Source organism: Leptinotarsa decemlineata, unplaced genomic scaffold (assembly GCF_025532065.1).
Source record: "Leptinotarsa decemlineata unplaced genomic scaffold, Ldec_3_MD MMD2_tig00003335_RagTag_RagTag, whole genome shotgun sequence".
Classification (NCBI taxonomy): Eukaryota; Metazoa; Arthropoda; class Insecta; order Coleoptera; family Chrysomelidae; genus Leptinotarsa; species Leptinotarsa decemlineata.
Genome location: NW_027412587.1, coordinates 5,686,797 through 5,709,052, shown reverse-complemented (window position 1 = coordinate 5,709,052; position 22,256 = coordinate 5,686,797). Strand labels below are relative to the sequence as shown.

At 35.5% G+C, this 22,256-nt stretch overlaps 1 protein-coding gene across 2 annotated transcripts in view; it reads right to left on the bottom strand.

Moving 5' to 3' along the window:
* The window catches only part of LOC111503356 (uncharacterized), a 212,221-nt gene that overhangs the window by 5,775 nt on the left and 184,190 nt on the right, over positions 1-22,256 (bottom strand). Inside the window, exons 2-3 of one of the 2 annotated variants that reach the window (XM_074178004.1) lie at positions 18,453-18,585; positions 7,609-7,794 (exon numbers count right to left, since the gene is read on the bottom strand). In XM_074178004.1, the coding sequence (XP_074034105.1) occupies positions 7,609-7,794; positions 18,453-18,549 (283 nt within the window). In that variant the 5' untranslated portion in view covers positions 18,550-18,585. The remainder of the gene's footprint in view (positions 1-7,608; positions 7,795-18,452; positions 18,586-22,256) is intronic. The other variant, XM_074178005.1, reaches the window with a different exon arrangement.

Here is a 22,256-nt window from a genome sequence, read left to right as displayed (position 1 = left end):
GCTTAAATCATTCTAGATGACGGTTTAATATTTGATTGCTCTATTCTACTATCAGTTGTCTTTGGTCTCGGATGGAATGTTAACTAGTCTTCGAGGTTGGCTTACAGAGGTTTCTCAAAATACAGCATTTGTTGAAAGCTATATCTAATTTTCAATAATAACGAGATATTTGGTCGAAGAGGACTGAATACTTTCTTACCACATCTACTTTATCTTACTAACTTTCTATAGAAAAGAAATAATGTCTTCCGCAGTTGAATATAAAACATAAGGCATGGAAATCTGCGTACCACGACCAAAAAACCTCAGAAAATTTGACATAATTATCAATATGAGCGTATGTTTGTATCTTCCCAACAAATACCTGATGAGGTTGATCCCAGTGCATAGAATAATTTCACAGAAACAATGTGAATGATTCTGTCATATCACTTCTTGAATTAACATTGATTACAAAAATGATTTCTTAACCTTCGTGCCACACTTCGAAAGAAGATCATAGGGATACTTCTCTTTCAAACTGTTAGTTTCCAATTTTAAAATTTTTGCTTGAAGAGAAAATCTTAGTCAAGTATGGAACTAGTCTTTGGTGGAACTAATACCCAAAATAAAGGAATCCAGGGAATTTAAATACTTGCGTCCTATAAGTCTGCTTCCATTTCTTTCTAAAATTTTGGAGATAGTGTTTGATAACTGCGTGTCAACAACTGAAAATAAGAATTCAGTTCATACTATTGTTGCGCTAAAGCCTTATTGGACATATTAGATGTTATTCGCTACGAAAAAGCTACATGTGATATTTTTGAAAATAAAGTTTGCGCAGATTAAATCGTTTCGGTGTAGATGGTATATTAAATGTTATCGTCACAGCATTGGACGAAGTTAGATATTGCTCAGTTTCAGCAAAGCTTTCGATACAATTGTTCAATAAAATCGTCTCTTTTTATGACCTTTAGAATTTTTTGATTAATGTCTCTCACATAGACAGCTAATAATTAGGGTGAAGGGGCACACCTCAGATTCCAAATAACTTTCTTCAGGTGTTTCACAGGGTTCCCATTCTCTACATAATTTATAATGCCTTACCAATTGACAGCCGGTTTGAAAAAACTCAAATATCATGTGTATGCCAACAATATGCAATTATATTACTATATAGTTGTAGATCATGCCCGAAAGAAAGTAACGCCGGCCGCCACTTGTAACCATAAACCAAACATGACGTAGCTGAGAGCGTGGGAATGAAGGCTCAATGTTCCTTGCCGCTCGAGAAGCAGCAAGAAACATGCTACCGATGTCGACGGAACTTCGGAGAAAATTCTACGATGTTCGATTGCGATATTTAAACGCTGCTGCAAGCATATCAGGATAGTCAAGTGGACGTTACAGTGTGGTACGGGATGTGATCTAGTAAGGTGACATTCAAATAATTGAAGTATTTGTGTATTTAAAGTGAAATAAAGTTAAGTTTGATTAAGTGTAGTCAATTATTGATCAACTCATGGAGAAAAACGTAACATTTGGTGTCGGAAGTGGAATAATTGACTGAAATTTTTTTTTTATGGTGAAAACAAGATAACGACGAGATGGAAAATGTTCGAGGCTTTGCAAGCGAGTCTGGCAGAGAATGAAAAACGCAGAAGAGAGAAAGATGGACGCAAAAGAGAGAAAGATGAACGAACAAGAGAGGAAGAACAATTACGCCGAAATGAAGAAGATGAACGACGGAGAGGGGAAGAAAAGTTACGGAGAAATGAAGATCGTGAATTACTACTAGGTATTCAAGAAAAACAGGAAAAACAGGAAAAGACAATCAGATGTACCTTCATTTATTGGATTTGAGATCTTCCCAAGTGAGTAAAGGAGAGGTACATGAATGTATTCAGGAAGAATTTGGAAAAGTGTTTCAGGAAACAAAGGATTAGAAAAAGCAGTCGATGAGAAGCTTGAGGGGGAGAAGCTCACCCGCCACATATGGCGGGTGAGCTTCTCAATTGTCTATTTCATTTCCTTTCCTGAGCCGTATTGTCCGCTATTTTCGCGCGTGGTTGTAGTTCATATTCAGATATTTGTCTGTGAGCGCTGATTTCCTGTAAATTCTATGACCTAATTAATGTCTCATCTTCACGTCTCTTCACTAGTACATCTAAGAAGGCAATATTTCCTTGTGTTTCTCGTCTAATTTTTAATTGAAGAGAGTTCAGATATGCAAGAAATTCGTGGAGTATTTTTCACTGTGCTGCCATACCATGAAGTGTTATCAACGTAACGTAGCCAAAAATATGTTTTCATGTCCGCTCGCTATATGGCACATTATTCAAGCTTTTTCAAGAAGGAGTTTGCCACCAGAGAAGTCAAGAGACTACCGATTGGGGCACCTCCCATTGATCGTAGAAAGCACCATCCCTTTGAAAATAAATCAGTTAATCGATGATAAGTAATGAGCGAATAGGGCGGTTAAATTGGTCGGAAGTATCTCTCTGATTAGTTGTATTAGGTCTTTAAGGAGGACAATCAGAACACTTCATCCGTTGCCAAATCGCCTTTGATACAGTCTACCCCAGTAGTAGACGAAACGTCAGGCATAAAAACCTGCAGAACACGGTCAACAAACCTAAAAAATAGCTTTGATACAGAAATCTCCGGCCGTGAAAGTATACACTCTTTGAATTGTCAATGTGATTCATGACAACTAATATTACATGAAAAGTACCGGCATCTAGAATATAGGTACGTTGAAACAATTATTTAGAAGAGGCTAAAGAGACATAAGCCTATAGCAGGGGCTCAACAAACATTCAAAAACTTTGTAAAATTACTAAATTACTAACCCCTAAAAATGAATAAACGTGATCAAGCAATTATTTAGGATTTTCTTACCTTGTATAAGGAATTTAGAGATTAGCAGCTACATTTATGAGAACAGATATGAATTATATATGTCAAAGTATCTCATTAAGAAAAGAGTAATACTATAAAAAAATAGTGGGTATTTACAATCAAGAATGACCTGAAACGGTGAGAAATCTATAGGTGAGGCATTGTTGTACAACCCAAAAATATATAAAAGAAGATTGTGGAAACTTTTTCTTTAAGGATAAAACACAAGCACTACAGGAAAATCCTAAAGCGCTCTCAGAGCGGTCCTGTGCGAAAGTAGCGATTCACATTGGATTTGAATCGCTGGAGTTTACATCCAGAAAGTTTATTCCACATAAACGCAGTTCTCCAGATGAAAGAGTTCTCAAAGCGTGAAGTTCGAGGTGTTTTGAGTTGAACCTCAAAACAATGATCAGTCACAGTCCGTCGCGTATTTCTGATATGTACCTACCGCTCTTGGTGGAATAATCACTTGAACACCACCCGTGAAAGTATTTATAGAAGAAAGACAAATCCCCAACCTTTATTCGATGTTCTAGGCTATCAAGGTTGCACGTGATGTTCTCGTCTCCAGTCAGGCGGATGTCTCTTTTCTGGATGGAATCTAGCAACTTCAGAGAATGTTTGGGGGCAGGGGCAGGGCTTCATACATGAGAATAATACTCCAAAGACGGTCTGATCTGAGCTTTATAAAGCATCAAAAATTGCTGAGGTGTGTACCAAGCTTTTGAGGAGCAACCTTTGCAATTCCAGCGACATGATTGTGCCAAGACATATTGGCGTCCATTTTAACCCCCAACAAACTTATCGAAGCAGAAAGCGGAATTGTCTGACCTGACATTATTATATCCGGTTCGGAGACATTTATCTTCTTGGAGAAAACCGATGCCTGGGTTTTTGTGGCATTGAATTAAACATGGTTACTTTCACCCCATTTCGAAATCACTCTAGATCCTCATTAAGACATGCAACCTCCTTCTGCCCGTGAAGATGTGCCTCCGTAGCCCATGTTCTGGAATCCAAATATAAATAAAATAGATGGTGTTCTCATGATCTATATGGTTTTTGATTGATGGTTGACGTTATCTTCAATGTATTTGTTCGTATACGTGAAACTGGAAATCGAGTATCGCCTCTAGGGAAACGACACTGGAAAAATGATTTTCCGCAAACAATTTTCCGGACGATTTGTCATGTTTTAAAACACAGTATGCTATTAATGCTCCCATATGGCCGCATACACTTATGCCTTCGTATGAAAATCTCCTTCATTTCTCGTGATTCTTCTTGCCTTGCAAGCAATAAAGGAGATGGAGTAGCAGCAAAATCGAATTGTCTGCGTAATTTAAATTCCATTATGTCCTTTTCGAAGTGGATGCATTCAATATCGGTCGGCAGAAGATAGATTATGGATCCGAAATTTTCGGACGGTTCGGTGCTTGTTAAAGTTTCCACAAGACTGATCCAAATTCCTCTGGTGGGCATCTTTTATTTAAAACGGAGTCAAATGGAGCTAGGGATGAAAATAATTGGAATATAATAAGTTGACATATTTCCAAGTTATCATTTATTGGATTTGTCATTTGAATTTTCAATCATAACGGTTCCTTGAAAATAATCTTGTGATTGTCTGGAAGAATATGTCATCCAAAGATGATCAACCAACCAAAATTTGTTCGACAAAGGATTGAAAACTTCTTCGACGAACTTTCACCCACTAATAAAAAGTCAAATTCATCCTTCCACAATGAGACCAATTAATTGAAACGATAATAATATGAGATATTGGGGTAATTAGATTCTTGTCCACAGGGTTCACACTGTTTCTGCTCACAATCCCCGATCATTTCCCATTCTCAGTCGATCAACGTAAGGGCCATCAGATGGCTTTGAATGTGTTTCAATATAACCTATCCTGTAGTTTTCAACTTCTTTTAATTACTTCTTGATGAAGAGGAGTATCTGTCAAGGGTGTCTGTGTAGGGAACTAGCACAAATATCTATTGGATGTATTCAGTATCAGTCGTTACATTATCATTATTGAATTGTATGCGGAGAGATTGGAAGAATCCAACCTCATACACAAGTCAACAAAAATATTCTCAGACAGTCAAGCGGCGTTGAAAACTCTTGGCTCCTACCGAGCAACATCTAAATTGGTAGCAAATTGCCAAAAACGACTCTCCTTGATAGGCAGACTCAACACATTGCCTCTGGTCTGGATTCCTGGCCATACTAGCCTGGAAAGCAAAGAGGCTGCTGACCCCCTTTGCAAAGGAGGGTACTGCAAGCAGCTTCATAGGATCAGAACCTGTCATTGGCATCGCTTTATACTTTACCAAATAAATATTGAACACCTGGATGGCGAAAAGATTTAAGGACTGCTGGCAGAATCTTCCAGGATTGGCTCACTCCAAGGCGTTTATTCATCGAAGCTTGATACCAAAAAGTTGTTGGACTACAGTGGGGATGAACTACGATGTCTAACAGACGTTCTCACAGGTCACTGTCATTTAAATCATCATATGCAGAGACTCGGACTGTCGAAAAACAGTGTGTGTCGCCTTTGTTTGGAAAACGATGAAACAGCAGAGCGCATACTTTGTGCCTATCTCGCTGGGGACCAATTTGGTTTTCAGAGTTTGACACAGTCGTATTCTTACCATCTGACCTGAAAGACCACTCACCATACAAAATAATCGGCTTCGTTAAGAAGCTGGGTTTATTTGGTCTAGTGTGGATAGGTGTGATCCACAATAAACCTTTGCGGGTTGCGGTGGAGAGACGAATAGACCTACTCACTTTTGACCTAACCTTTCCTACATTATCCATGACAGTAATTGTTTTCTGACTAATTTTTTAAAATTCTCCTGGGTAGGATACTTCAAAGAGATCGATATTCAATTTCACTCCCAATGTCAGTGTGTTCGGAGAAGTTTATCAAATATTCCGAAACTGGTAAGTTTTTCAAATTAGTGTAGGATGCACTAATTTTATCTTGAATATATTTTAAAAGTCATACATATGTTGAACAATTTCGGTGTTGAAGAGTGTTGCTCAGAGTTGTTACCAATCCTGAAAAGTATATATCTTTTTGAAGCAATTGTTGCTTCATGGCTCTTGTGGGCATAAAATGAAGGTGTAACTAATAACAATTATGTCCATACAGAAGCTAATTTCTTCTTTGGACACAACTTTTTTCAATGTCCTCACGAACAATACTAGCACAAAACACGGGAATCTTCAGAAGCAAACCTGAAGAAGACAGGTAAGCCAGTTCGGAACGATCTATCCTGAGTTTTTCAGAAACAAATGAATATCCTTATAACAATGACGAGCATCACAAGTAAAAAGGTTGCAAAAATTAATGGATGACTCCCTCTTATCAGTAAGTATCTTTCATCAATATACGGGAAAAAATTTTCATATAATCGTTATTGTGGCCGTGATCTATCGAGTTGATTTTTTTGTGGGGAAAACCAGAATTTTTCAGCGACTTCTTGCTGATTTTCACCTTCCACATATCTGAATAAAGTAAAAATTGTAATGGAGAACTTCTATATTTATTAATTTGGCCTATCAATAAGACAGACATAAGAAAATGTGAAGATAATTATTTCAATGTAAGAACATAGGCTTCCACGACTGGAGTCACGATTGAAGAGAAGAAAATCTGGGCTCGAATCGTGATCGAATAAAACGAATACGTTAGATTGTACTCGTTATATTGTAATTTCATTTCAGGTTTCATTGCTTAATATAATTGATATTTCAGCTATTCATTCTCTAATTTTATTTGTTCTTTCATAGATTACGAATCATAGTCCGAACAAATGAAATTCACCATTAAACATTATCAACCACTTAAAAAAATCGTGAAACTGATTTTCAAATGTTATGTCTTCCACATAAATGTTGAGATTAAAAAACGAATATTACCTATGTGCGGTATGATTCTTTCAACATATCGTCAACATTTTGTAAACTCTTCGATCCGAAGCAGAGAGCTATATAACCTGAGAGTAAAGTTTTATAGATGATCTTACTCGAAAAAAAAATAATTTTCACACTAATTCAATTATTTTCGTATTCAAGAACCTAATATTAAAAAAAATCTTCAATTAGTTTCCAGTTATAAAGATTCACTAATTTTTGAGGGTAGATTTAATGAATCATATATAATATCATTTTTCTTTCAGTAACAAAGTATTTCATACAACTGAATATGGAATCGTTTCATTTATTTTAATTGAAGGCTTTTCACGTGAAAACATATTGTGGGAAGAGATAGGGAGATTTTTGTGCATATCAATAACCATAGTTTCATTTTAATTTTGATATGTAGAACATTAAGTTTATCTAAAGGTTGTAGATTTGGCTATAGTTTTGCCAAAAATGACGTCATTAATCTTTTTATTTGGCAAAATAAATAAAATCCTAAAGTAAATATAAATCATGCAGAATGTATCTCATGTAGAATTATGAATTTGAATTATCGATTTGCGAAAACAATTTCAGATAACATTCGCTTCTGATAGACATATGGCATTGTTTAAAGATTACAGGTCGACCCCTTCCAATAATTGTATGAGTGAAAATCATTGTCTTAGCAAAAAGTGAAATTATTTGGAGGGCCTGGTTGTCAACCACACAAAAACTTAGAATAGATCGTTGCCAACGGCCTCAGGGTCTATTCGACGGGGGAACGAAACAAGTAACTCTAGTTACCTAGATAGTGTATTGGGCTGAATCTGACAATAGAGAAAGTACCGTGTTCTATGTCGCAGTTGCGCCTTCTTGCTTGCTCTCTGGCCAACTTGGCTCTTCTTCGTAGGCAGCAGATGACTAGCAGGGCCAGCAGGGGGAAGCCAAAGATGCAGGATATGATGGGGACCACCACCGTTTCTGGAGAGACTGAAAGAAAATATTTATTGATCAATTTCAGAGAGGAGTGACTTGCATTTTTTTTTCAATATTCATATAGTGGCTTGTATTTTTCAATAGCAGCAGGAAAAACACAAGTCAGCAAAAAATCACTGGTCGAGAACAAATAAAATACATTATGTCTTATTGAATATTCAATCGAACTGAAGAGTCAGGAAACTAGCAGCTAGACAGAAGATCTGTAATGTTTCACAATAAAAACGTTAGTCCTGGAGGATACTCCGTAGCGCAATAATTCACAAGATTCTTTCTAGATGACCGGGTCGAGTAAACAACCTGACGACATGATCTTTAGAAAAGAAGCGTTTTGAGTTTTGATAAAAAGCCACTTCCCTGAAATTTTGACCTCCTCTCTTTGAGGGCGTCAAGCGTCTAAAAATGAACGAGTGGGAGGTCGTCATGAAAGTTAAAATAGGACCGACGGTTCAATGTTCTACAATTTACAAAATTACAATTTTGTTCAACTGGCTATCGACCGAAGTCCTGTTCTATTAATATAATTTCAGCTTTTCAAATCTCTCCGCGAGGTTCGTATATTCATAACTCAGCTGGTGAAAAATTTTCAGTCATTATCATAAAACACTATAGAAGTACCTATATTGGTGTGGAAATATATAGCACATGATAGGTTTGTTCAATAGTGGGTTTACGTAACAACTGCTGAGAACAAAAGCTGATAACTAGTAACTCAGACTATACCTAAGAACGGTGCCCAGTTTGTGTACTCATTTCTGACCGAAAAAAGCGCATGCGCAAACAACATAACCACAATCTTTCTTCATTTGATATTTCACCATACTTAATGCAAATTCAAATCCAAGATAGAGTGGATGTAAACATTGACATGCACTACGCACGTGATATTGAAAATCCCAAGAATTGGCCAGGGTCGTATTCAGAACCAACATCTTGCTGATCGCAAATGCTATATCATACTTAGGAAAACTTTTTTATAATAACGAGTGAAATGCACAAGTTTTACAGTTTAACGGGAAAAATGCAGATGATATGTGTAATATAAAAAAAGTTTCATTGGATTTTTCACAGCGCACTCAAGCATTATATTAAAAGAGATAATTATTTCTTTATTGATAATTTTTATTTTATGTGAAATCAAAAGGATTATCAATCAAAATTATTCAACTGGATAAATTTGTCTCTTCATCAGTAGTGTCATCCTCACCAATCTGAATTATCAGTGCCTCTATTATGTTATCAAGCTTCCACATTTCTATCTCGACTTCCGATATCACATGCCGAACACACTTCTCCCATTTCTCCGCTCTGTCTCTTTTCAAAGCCTCATCAAAAAGTACTTTGAGATCTGCAAATTTGAACGTGGTGTTATGCTGAGCTACAAAATTCTTCTCATCCGCCCATATTAACTCGATAGGATTGAGCTCGCAGTGGTATGGAGGCAGGCGAAGGACAATTTTATTTTGGCCTGCTGCCTTCTCATCGACTATATATTTTTGGTATTCAAGTTTGCGCTCCTTGACAATTTTTAGTAGCTGTACTCTTAGCATTGAGTCTTCAAAGCTAATATTCTTTGATCGCAGCTAATTTTGGATTTCAACCTTCTTTGAAGACGTTGTCAAAATCTTCTCTAACCGTCGCGAATGATAAGGTGCAATCACAGCATTATCCTCCAGATGGGGTAGAACTTTTGGAAAACCACTGTTCGAAAGATTTACCGTTCATTTCTTCGACTCGAAACACCACAGCCCATTCTCATTGCCGATGTGACAAATAATAAGCCGTTTTCCTTTACCTGAAATTATGAAAATGTATGTAAGTAAATAAAACAAATACGAGGGTTACTTTTTATATATTGAGATTGAGGCAGGTCTTAATATAAATATAAGTTTACCTGATGGATTTGTTAATCCAGTGGATAGTCCATCTAGAAAAGCCCTCCTAAATGAGGTCACAGTTTCATCGACCCATACTTTAGGGGTACTATGACCAGCATTAACCCAGGTTTCATCCACATAATAAATTGTTCTCTGTTGTTCCCTATAATATTTAATTTTGGTCAAATACTCTCTCCTCCATAACACAATTTCCTCTCTATCCAATAATAAACTATTGCACCCTCGTTTTTTCCATACAAAATTCAAATGTTTCAATACTTTATGGAATGTTGACCGCTTAAAACTTGGCAATAACGCATCTTCATTTATTTCTGTGAGTGCTTTGTCTATCGTGGGTATTTCATTTCTGAAAAAGTACTTATGCACTTTCCTCCTGATTGCATGCTTATCAGCATCATCTATTGATTTTATAATGGTTTGACGATTCTGATTTGTATTCGGTTTGGAAAATGTATGATTTTGTTTATATTCCCGTAAAACATTGTAAATCGAAGCACAACACACTCCAATTTTATCGAAAACTTTCGATACGACTTCGTCGACAGTCGATGTCTCAATTTCTTCCATTTCTTTCTTGAACACATTTAAAATCACTTCTTTCATCTCAACACTCAAATGTCTTTTTTTGGATCGTTTCCTGGCTGGACTCAGAGGATAGCTCACAGTGTCATCAGCAGTGTCTGTACTGGATATCTTGGAAAACAATTTTAAACAATATACTATAATGCACGCCACACAAATACGCAAACGACTGATTACAACCCTGTGCTGGTATCGAACTCGTATCAAGAAGGCGAATTCACTAATGAACGCTACCCTTTCCATCTGACACTGGGCGATCACGTGAACATCACGCTTCGGTTTTGTTTTGCTTTACTCTATCTTGGATTTGGATAGACTTTAGTAGTGAAAATAATTCTTTATAAACAAAAATAAATGCTGAATACTTGCTCACGCATTTTTCTGATTATTATAATAAAAATAAGCTTGAAACAATCGTTGAGATTTATGTGGTCAATGACAGCTATCAATATACCAATTTGGCACATGCTCATTTCATTATGATCTCAACTCTTAGTTGGATATTGGCCAACTTTCTAGAAATACTTCTTAGTCCTAAATAAGTTTTCATAAACGCCTTCGTTGATTTGTCATGGTTGAACTCGTAAGTTCTAAATACTAGACTTAGGTAGGTTTGGTACTTAGCATGTTACATTGATCCACACGTCTTCAAGACTTAAAAACATATGTAGAAGCATTACATACAACAAAAAAATTCTATCTTTTCTATAAAAAAATTCCTGGTTTGAATAAAAATAAATTGTTACTCTTTTCACGTTTTTGAATATCGACGATCTCTCTTTCGTTAAACCAGACAGGGAAAATCAATCGGTATTGCCTGCTGAGGAGAGAGGCAATCTCTCCTCAGCAAATTCTCACCGTTCTAATAATTGCCAACAACAAAGAAAATTCTTCACCCGCTTTATTCGAGAACTCACTTTTTGTCTTCTCGAATTTTCCTTTGAGTGAACTTTTCGGAGATTTTCCGTTTCGGATATAGTGGAGTGTGAAAATCGTTGTTTGATAAGATAAATCTTTGATTTCTCATGTGCGATATTGTATCGTCGAAAAAAGGTCCTTGGATCACAGATTCCTATTCTAGACGGTTCGTTAAGTTGAGTCATCAAGACCGAAATAAAGAAAAAGCGGATTTTTGACCCGAAAACATGTCTCGGGACTTGATATGCTGACGAAGGATCTGCAGTTTTTTTCTCTTACTTATCTCATTTCTGGGATCAAAGGAGATGATTTGTTTCTTGATGTCGTTATCAGAACTTGAAAATTTATATGGCGATCCGTTCAAAAAAATCATTCAAGCCCAAGTTATAATTACTGAGAAACGAAAAGTAGTTTAGGACTGTAAATATTCAACTACTGAATATGTTAATGTAGAGGTATACATCGCAATTATTTTTCTCAAAGCCCACGAAATATGTGATTCATAAAATGAAACATTGAAAAAGTTAATCAGAGCCGGTGATTTTTAGACCATCCACATTGGCAGATTAATTGTAATAGGTAATTATTATCATCTGCAAGTATCTATGTCTTTATGTGAATTGTTGTTTTAATTAGATTGCAGATTTTATATCCATTTTTTCTACAATTCCTATAGCCTCACGACAGTGATAGTATATAGGAAGTAAAAAAATCACTATCGAAATAACGATATTGCAGGCTATATGTAGAGTCCAAAAATTGGATTTCAAACAATAAAATTGTTCATTGGCAGCTTCACGATATAAAAAATTAACCCTACATTCTCAGAATCATTACATAAATCCCGTTCAATAAAACAAATTGGCAACAAGGTGATATATTCCTACATTTATGGATGATTTGCCAGAAATGTTGTGAAATTTATATTTGAATGGCAACCGTTGATAGTCAACCCTGAAGCGCCCGCATATATATCAATATTGCTCTCTATCGGTTGATCGTCGATTCATATGTCGCCATACCTTTTACAAATTGCCCCAATCTCGATGTGAATGGATATTTTATTTTCAAGAGTCTGTGATCTTTACATTTCACTTCGCTTTTCATCCCTTCAAATTTCCATATTATGGAGACTATTTGAGGAAGTCAGGTATCGGTCTCTCTTTCATCATCGATTTACTTGTTTGCCTAAACTTTATCCCTGGGAGAATTCGTATATCACAAGATTGCCTCTCGAGTACCAGATGTATTCATTTTAGGATTATTGAAAATTTCGAAATAAAATATCTAAATGAAATGGGGTTTTGAAAATGGATTTTATAAAGCCTTTTTCATTGAGGCTTCATTGTACCTATTGACCACAGATTAGTTGAGCCTTAATATGAAAATTGCACAAAACTATCATTAAAGGTCATATCAGGTGGTTTGATGCTCAAAACAAGAATAAATTAGGAATGAGCGAGAGTGAAGAATTGTACAACCAGACAAGTGGAAAAAATCTGCCAGGTAGATTTAATTGTTTTGCTTATCCTTATGATGAGTGTTTGGAGCTTAAGTTTCAGCAAGTCAACAGTTTCACCACTTACACCAACGGATGATACAAAATCAACATTAGCAATTGACAAAAATCAATTTCACTTGTTAAACTATTCGCATCTCACTCTACAGATGATTTTCAGGTAAAAAACACCATTTTTTTCTATTACTTGCAACTAGTTGTTGACGGCCCTGCATATAACTATTCGTCAACTGGCGAGTTATACCTCTTATATCATAAGCCACTAGTTTTTTAACATTTTTTGTGATAACAAACATAAATGCAGAATGATACTTTTTTAACTAGTGCATTATATCTGTGTTGTGGATTTCAGAATTGCATCTTCTTTTGATATTTATATCCTGAATATACAAATCCAGTAGCTCACTAAAGACTTTTTTTAGAAATGACTAACATTTGCAAAGATCCCCTATGCATGGTTTCATATGAACTACATTTAGATAAAAACAATGCATCCTCATAATACATGATAGTAATTGCCCAAGGAACATATATTTTTCAGAATTGTTGTTTATTTCGTTCAATATTAACATTACTTTCATTACAAATTTTACTTGATGTTTGTAATTTTTCATAATGAAGTCAAATTACTTTTATCATTTTTGTTTGAAAAAATGCAGAGCACATAGTTTTGTGTATCAGAATACATTTCAAATTTCCCTCCAAACGGTTGCTGATCTGGTCTCTTCATAGTTTTCCTTTCAAAATTTTTCATTCCCTAAAGTTGATAGATCATTTTTTCAACTAGTAGAAATGTTCAAACTATTTCAAAGGATAGTGTTGATTGAAGAGTAGTTGAGTACTTATATGCCTAGTCGTGTATGTTTTTCCCTGATAAATATAAGAGACGAGAGCGTACAGAACGTATTTTTCTAGCTGGCTATGAATTTTTATTATAACAGTTGCTTTCATTATACTTGCATATAGTTATTATCGGGTATAACTTTTTTGCAGGTCTGCCGGTCAGCAAATTTTTCTAAGTACACATTGCTCTTATAATCTTGTAGGAGGACAGAAATTCCTGCAGGTCGGGTCTCCCAGATATGAATCTCGACCAGATTATTCATTTTCGACAGAAAAAATGTTGAACCCTCACCCAAAAATTTTACAATTTTCAAAAAATTGGAAATATATTTTGCAGGTCGGCGAAAATTCTTGTAGGTCGGGTCTCCCAGACGTGAACCTTTACCAGGTTGATCATTTTTGACAAAAAAAATTCCAACCCCACCCTTTTAGAATGAAAAAAATTCACCTGGTCGTGTTTCATGTCTGGGAGACCCGACCTCCAAGAATTTCCGCCGACCTGCAAAATGCATTTTAAACTTTTTAAGAATTGTGAAATTAATAAGTGGGGGATGGAAATTTTTTCTGTCGAAAATGAATGATTCGGTCGAGATCCATAACTGTCAGAACCCGTGCTACAAGAATTTCTGCCTACCTGCAAGGTTTATTATCATTTTTATGAGAAATGTGAAAGTTTTTCATACTTGAAGGGTGGGGGTTGAAATTTTTTTTGTCGAAAATGAACAACCTGATCGAGATTTATGTCTGGGAGATCCGACAAACGAGAATTTCCGCCGACCTGCAAAATGTATTTTAATTTTTTCGAGAGTTGTGAAACTTCTGGGTAGGGATTGGAAAACTTTTCCATCGAAAATCATTAACCTGGATCTGGCTGATCCGACCTGCAAGAATTTCTGCCAACCTGCAAGGTTTATTTTCATTTGTAAGTGGAATTTTTCCATACTCAAAGGGTGAGGGTTGAATTTTTTTGTCGAGGATGATTAATCTAGTCAAGACTTATGTTTGGCAGACCCGATCTGCAAGAATTTTCACTGACCTGCAAAATGTATTTCCAATTTTTTGAGAATTGTGAAATTTTTGGGTGATGGTTCGAATTTTTTTCTGTCGAAAATGAATAATCTGGTCGAGATTCATATCTGGGAGACTCCACCTGCAATAATTTCTGTCCTCCTACAAGTATACGGGAGCATTGTCTACTAAGAACAATTTTTTGATCAGCAGACCTGCAAAATTATTATCACAATCTCAATGTTCAGATTCCTCATCCAGATTCCTCTTCCTTGTGAAGAAGACTATCACAGTTTTGTTGGGGTTCACATGGAAACCTATCCTTTCAGTAATCCGAAATTCAATTTATTACAGAAACTCGTATTATGCCATATCGAGTTATTGGCCTGCTGAAATTCAGCACTCGGCTCATCTAGCGTGAATTGTTTATTTTTAGTGGAATTTGCACATGTGTCTCAATTTGGGCAACAGCGTTCTTATGGTATTTTTGGCCAGTTTTGATTCAATAAAATGATCTTTCGGGACAACTTCTCCATATATGTAAAGCAAATGATCCGGCAGTTGCTAAATCATCAACGATTGTGATGGAGCGGACACCCTTTCGTTGTTCACATTCCTGTTTTCATTAGCCAAATTGGTATGACGCTCCAAATGAATTTTGACAGGTAAATTGCTTGAAGTGGCCTTTAGCACTGATGTCCGATCCCCATTCCAATCGATATCACTAACTCCGAAAGTTCTAATTGGAAAACTCTGGGATGAAAGCCGGTGCGTTTATTTTGGTCCGCGTTCGGTTTATGGAGGACGAGAATTGAAAGGTGTGTTTTTGATTAAATTGCTCAGATAGGGCGGTAGCAAACGTATTTGCATCGGGAAAATCTATCGCGTGTTCCCTGGGGAATTCCTAGAGGATATGAAAATAACTGATAGCATATTGGATTGATTTTTATCGGGTGACTTTGGTGAAAGTATTTATGTTGAACACTACAATAGCCAAAATTTAGGTAAAACTAAAGATAGGCGTTGATTTTTTTCTCGACTGAAAGGGGCTGTATAATCCTAAAAATTTACTAAATGCTATTCACAGAATATTCATGATACAACGATGAATCACTATGGAGAAAATACTAGTGGTAGAATAGCGTAAGTTAAATACCGCCAAGATAAAGACCATGGCGTGAGAGCGACAGCGAGTGACGTAGACAAAAGAAACTGGTGATAATTTTTGAATGATATTGAAGTTTGATTGTTTTCGTGTTGTACTTTTGAATAATTGAACTAGATAAATTTCAAAATAGAAGAACACGAAACTTGCTGAAATGGAGAAAGTACTAGATCAATTATATATGAAAATAACGGAAACACAGAAAATACAAGAAAAAAAAACGTTAAGAATGAAGATAACGAAAAAGAAAAGATGACGAGGGTGAGCTGGAAAAATCAGAAAAGGAAAAAAAAACAGATACGTTGCTCAACCAATTAGAAAAACAACAAGATGAGTTTCTTGGTGAAAATATTGAGGACAAAGGGATATTCTAGAAAGAAAAAGTTCAACTAGAGCCCAACTAAGGAGCAAGTACTAAAATCACAGGAGATCTTTCAGGAATATAGGACAGAGGTTGAAGAACGAATGAAATTGTCGTGAGTCATGGCATAATTCGAGTTAGCAGCGGAGATCAAAGGGTTTTTTGCAACAGAAAGGAAGTTTCAGTGTTACGAGATCAAGTATTAACGATACTGAAAAGCAACTAAAATAAATATCAAAAGATAGTGGAAGCTCTAGAAATGTGAAACAAGTATACCAAAGCCGGGAACATATACTAACAACCACAAATATTTTACTAGGATACGAGACAGAAATTGAAAGACTGATGAAACAAACTATCAAAAAATTATACAGAACAAAAATCGTTGATATGCTGGAATCTGGAAACTTCATCCCTTAGCAAAACGACACTTCGGCATCAAAAGAACCCGACACGAGTTTGAGAGCGATACAGTGGATCAGTTGTTGCTGTGAAGCCAAGGTGTTGAGGAATGAGCTGAGTAGAAAAAAACAGAGAACGGAAGATAGTCCATGGATTTACTAGCTATCCGATAAAGAAGTAATCGAACAGAAAATCTATAGAATCAAATTGAAAAGAACTACGAAGCCAACCGTACTACTATACCTATAACTTTCCGCGACTCTCCCAATTAAAAATAAATTTAACGCAGGTATTCTAGATTTTTTCCGGATATCTGTGACTGAGAGTTACTATTGTATAGTGGAACACATGTCGCGATTTTATAAACTATTGAGTGGAAATTCCACGATTGAGCGTTATTGAAATGCACAAAAGAGTTTTCATTTCGCGTCGCTTACAAGAACTCGGCCTTTTGCAGACCAAAGGTTGGCGAATTTTGCGTCTTGATTTGGGTCTGCATCCGTACAAAATTCAACTGACCCAGGAACTGAAATTAAACGACCTTAGACAACGACGTGCGTTCGCTGAACAGGCTCTGAAGTAGTAGGCAACTGACCCTAATTTTCATCAAACAATCATCTTCAGCGATGAGGCCCAATTCTGTATGAATAGGTTCGTGAACAAACAAAAGTGATCGAATTTTAGACGATACCAATCCACATGAGATTCAAGAGCGTCCAATGCATTCCCAAAAAGTCACTGTTTGGTGTAGATTCTGGACTGGCAGCGTCATCTTGCCATATTTGTTTAAGAACGACGTTGGCCAGACCATCTCTGTCAACGGCAAGCACTTCAGATAGATGATTATCAACTTCTTCTGACTCCATATCACGTGGAGGTGAACTGGCCACCAAGATCGTGCGATTTGACCCCGTTAGATTTTTTTTGTGGGGTTTTCTGAAGTTGCAGGTGTAAACGAATGAGCCACAGCGGTCCTCAAGGCCAACATAACCCATGCTATCAGTCAAATTCAGTCTGATTTGAACTATGTTATATTCCACACATTATGGCATTAATAGGTCTTTCGAACGAATAAAATATTTCGATGATAGCTCACACACTTTGTTTTATTTGAATTTGAAGAAAGAAAGCGCTTAATGAAAGACTCTTAACTTATCAGAAACATGACAAAAATAGGAGTGTGAATAATATAGGGCAGTGGTGCAAGAACTAAATCTTGAGAAACTTCCTGAGAATCTTAAATCAACGAAAGTGCGGTATCTTATTAATACGCTTTGGTTTTCATGACGACGTATTCATTTTTCAAATTCATATGCATTTTACCTGTTTGCCACACGTCAAGAAGTGAACCTTTGAATCAATTATCAACTGTTAGAATCCTCAAGTAGATTTTATAGAGAAGCATGGCTTTAAAACACGATTTTAGGCCATCTGAAGGTTTTCATATTATAAATGCAGAACGACACCAATAAGTAAAAATTAATATTATTTATCTTCACTATAATGTGTTAGAATGGTTTTAACGTTAACTAGATGTCTTTGCTTAAGAACAACAATACACAGAATTTTAAACTTAGAATCATATGATTTCTAACATGCAATGTCGAAACATCGCACAGCAACAGGAATGGATTGGGGTTGTAAATTGGCCTATTTTAAATTTGATCAACTACTTGAAACACATTGTGAATATATTTTTGAAAACCTTCATAAGCTTATTTGTTCAGAGATTACACGTGTGTCAATTAGCTATTGGAAAAACGCTAATTGGAATTTTCCACAACATGAACACCCACGAAAATATAAGAACGAAAGCGAAACTGACACTTGTGTGAACCAATCCTGGCATTGGTTCAATTCAAATGAAACCATATTATTTTGTTTGTGAAATTTCATATGAACATAATTATGGAAATTTCGTTCCGAAGTAACAATACCATCAACAATTCAGTTTACCTGTGGGATATATGAGTACAACGGGAGGCCTTTTGTTGTGATGATTCGTGTTCCCTGTCGAGGCCACTTTGTTGATGCCTTCCTGTTGCCCTGACATGATTGCTTCGCTTTCAGCAGAAAGGCGGATGTTATTCTGGAACAAATGAAATTTATCAGCAGGTTGCCTGATAACACAATATTGGACGAAGGAAAGTTGATGATTACGCTGTTTTTTACACACGTGATGTGGGAAATGGAGGAAGATATACAGAAATTTTTAATCATTCATACAATGTTACCTATGACGTAAATTTTGATGTTCCTGCAATTTACCAAATTCATTTTGATTGAGAGGTTATATTAGGAATGAAATGTATACAATGTATATTAAAATCTATTTACACACATACATATATAGGGTACAAATAATGTTAAAATACTCAAATACATATAAAATTAATTAAATATATTATACAATAAAGAATACCAAAAGTTTAAAATGTTCAAATGCAGTATACCATACTTTATTTAATAAAAAATTATCAAGACGAGTTACTGCTTCGCTTCGAGTTACACCTCTCGAAGCGAAGCAGTAACTCGTCTTGATAATGCCATCTGAGATGATGGCGAAACGTCGACTATCGAATAGTACACAACGGATGAACACCCGGAAGAACAACACATCATATATATATATATATATATATATATATATATATATATATATATATATGAAATCTAGAAAGGTTCATGCAGTCAAGCTGCTGGTAAATAATTCCATGAAAATCAAAAAATAAATAGATAAGTACTCCTTGATCATTCCCAAATTGATTTCAATTTAAGAGCCACCTGTTTCAGCCTATTGGGCATCATCAGTGCCGGGCAGTGGGTCTTCGATTGAAGACAAAATGAGAAAAAACCAAGAAAGTATTTGATAAAGATAGCTGCGTAAACGCAAGCGAAACATAAGTGGTTTGACCAATCAAATCAACCGACAACTGCGGTAGCAGTTGACATTCAATGAATAAACGAACTGATATTGATAGTCTCAGCAAAATTTACACGTACTTACTGAAATATGATAAAGAAAATAAAAAATCTAGTAATTCGAGTATCATTCAGAATTTTCCCACTTGACATTGTCAGCCAAAAATTTTTATTAACTGCCATTTATTAATGTTTTTCTATCTGTTTTTGAACCATTTTATATTTTATTCTCACGTTAGTAAGTTCTCCATATTTATATATTTTTTACAAGATATATAATCTCATTATTGTAGTTGTCCTGACGAAGGTGTGAAATATACCGAAAGCTTGACATATAACAAAGAGTTTTCTTTGTAACAGCCCAGCTATTGACTGCAACCTCACGAATTAAATCGATTTATAGTTAATCCAGTCACTAATTATTCTGTTATATATATATATATATATATATATATATATATATATATATATATATATATATATATATATATATATATAATATAATATGATAATTCCTCTTCCATATTCTTTGTTTCACTATCACTGTCTTAATTTAAATCAATAATGAATTCATTTCCATCATTAATATGGAAGTGTTCAATCTCCATATGGTCTTTTTCAACTTAAATTACTTTTTCGATAATATTGAATAATTCTTTTTTAATTAGCTCTGAAACCTTCTTATCAAATTTTGGAAATGTTTTTTACGCCTGATGCTCTATTTCAATTTTTCCCAAATCAACTCGATGGGATTGAAAACACAAAAATAGAAGGGAAGTCTCAGTATGGTGTGTCCATACTTTTCAGCAATACTCTCAAGGACATACACTTTCTCAAATGTTTTTGTCTGTAAAATTTCAATTAGTTGGTTTTTGGTAAAGTAATCTTCAAAATAAAAATTCATATCCATTAAAAAACTTTGTATTTCATCTTTCCTCGAATTTTTATTCGGTACTTTGATGAGCTGTCGCGAATGAGGAAGCGTTGTCTATTACACTATTCGCATCCAAATTCGGGATCAATGTATTTTCAAATCCTTCCTCGAAAATATTCGCTTCCATGTTCTTATGATAGTCAACATTGCAATATTGGAACCCATTCTTTACTTCCTCCGCAATGCTCAATGTTTGCAGGCATGTTAGGCGTACACATTCTCGAACCATCAGTCCACCCTTTCGTAACTATATCGTGAGTGTCATACCAAGTTTCGTCCAAATAGAAAATTTGCGCCTTGTTCTTGTCTGTATTCATTATTTGTTGTAAGAATTTGTTACGCAATTCCACTATTCTTCTGCTTTCCATAACTGCTTTAAGTTTGTTCGTTATTTCAAATGTAAATTCTAGTTTCTTTATCCAATTCTGAAGAGTTTTGTCACAGCAGCTCACGTTATGGCCGCAGGTATTCAATTTCTTCCTGATGATTTCAGTTGTAGGAATCTCATTGTTTTGTAACAATCTTATATTGTTTTTTTCAATGATTCAATGATTCATGGTTTTAGTAATCCCATATCACATCGCGTTTTGCGTTCATAAGGTTTGTTTTTGACTATTTTACCTACAGTTGAGAAAGGAATTTTGGTCAAATTTGATGTGGGTTGTAATAGTTCGTTTCCCTCGAAACCAAACTTGAGATGTAGATTTTTATATACATTGAAACATACTTTCTGTGTTTCAATATTCAAATGCATCCGAATCTTATTCCATGGTATCCCTTTTTTGCATTGTTCACCAGCGCTATTCGAATCACTACACAGGAAAAAGTCTGCGTTGTTATCACACTCGTAATTACTATTAGTACTTGTCCAAGGACGCCACATTTTAAACAGATAACAAAAATTTTGAGTAATTATATCTGCACCAATATCGAATTTCAACACTCAAATCGCGATCAGTTCCTGAACTGAACATTGACAATACGACGGGTATAAACATCTTCGCACCATAACATGACTTCAAATTTAATTTTATGACTCTTCAGTCATAAACCTCGGTTAGTAAAAATTATCTAATACGAACCGCCAATTCTTCAGTCCACGTGGACTAGTTGGCAGCGGCATCATTTCTTTGTATTGGATTTTTTGGCCTTTAAGCTCGCCGAAAGTTTCAACTATTCACAATACAGATTAATACGACTATAATTATAACTGTATCAATATCCAATGTCAACACTCAAATCGCGATCAGTCCCTGAACTGAACATTGACAACATGACGGCTCGCATTCTATTCGTTACCGTAACATGACTTCATATTTAATTTTATGACTCTTCAGCCAGTCATAAAAGTCGGTTAGTAAAAAGCATCCAATACGAACCGCTAATTCTTCAGTCCACGTGGACTAGTTGGCAGCGGCTTTATTTCTTTGTATTAATTTTTGTGGCCTTCGAGGGCGCCGATACTTCAAGTATGCACAATACTGGTTACTTTGACTATACTAGGAATACATTCATTATGTAAAGTAATGATTTCTTTAGATACGTATTGAAACATAAGAATGGCAATGAGAAGACCAGTCCTAATGATCTCCTGATGATTCTAACTTGCTAAACAGAACACGCGTCGAGAGACCGCATTTTTGTTCTGTTGTTCATTAGATTCATTTCACGCCAGAGGTTCCAGATTTTAGGTATGTATCAACTCTGAAGGGATGTCTATCTTCAGCTGAAAAGGGATGAATTGAAAAAAATATGTATAAATTGGGTGCAATTATTTTTATACATTTAGTGCAATACAGAAAATAATAAATATAAGTTATACGCATTTCTTAGTTTGAAAATAGAAAAAAAATCCAAAAACTGAAAAGATACTAGCATAATATAACAGTACCATTAATTCAGAG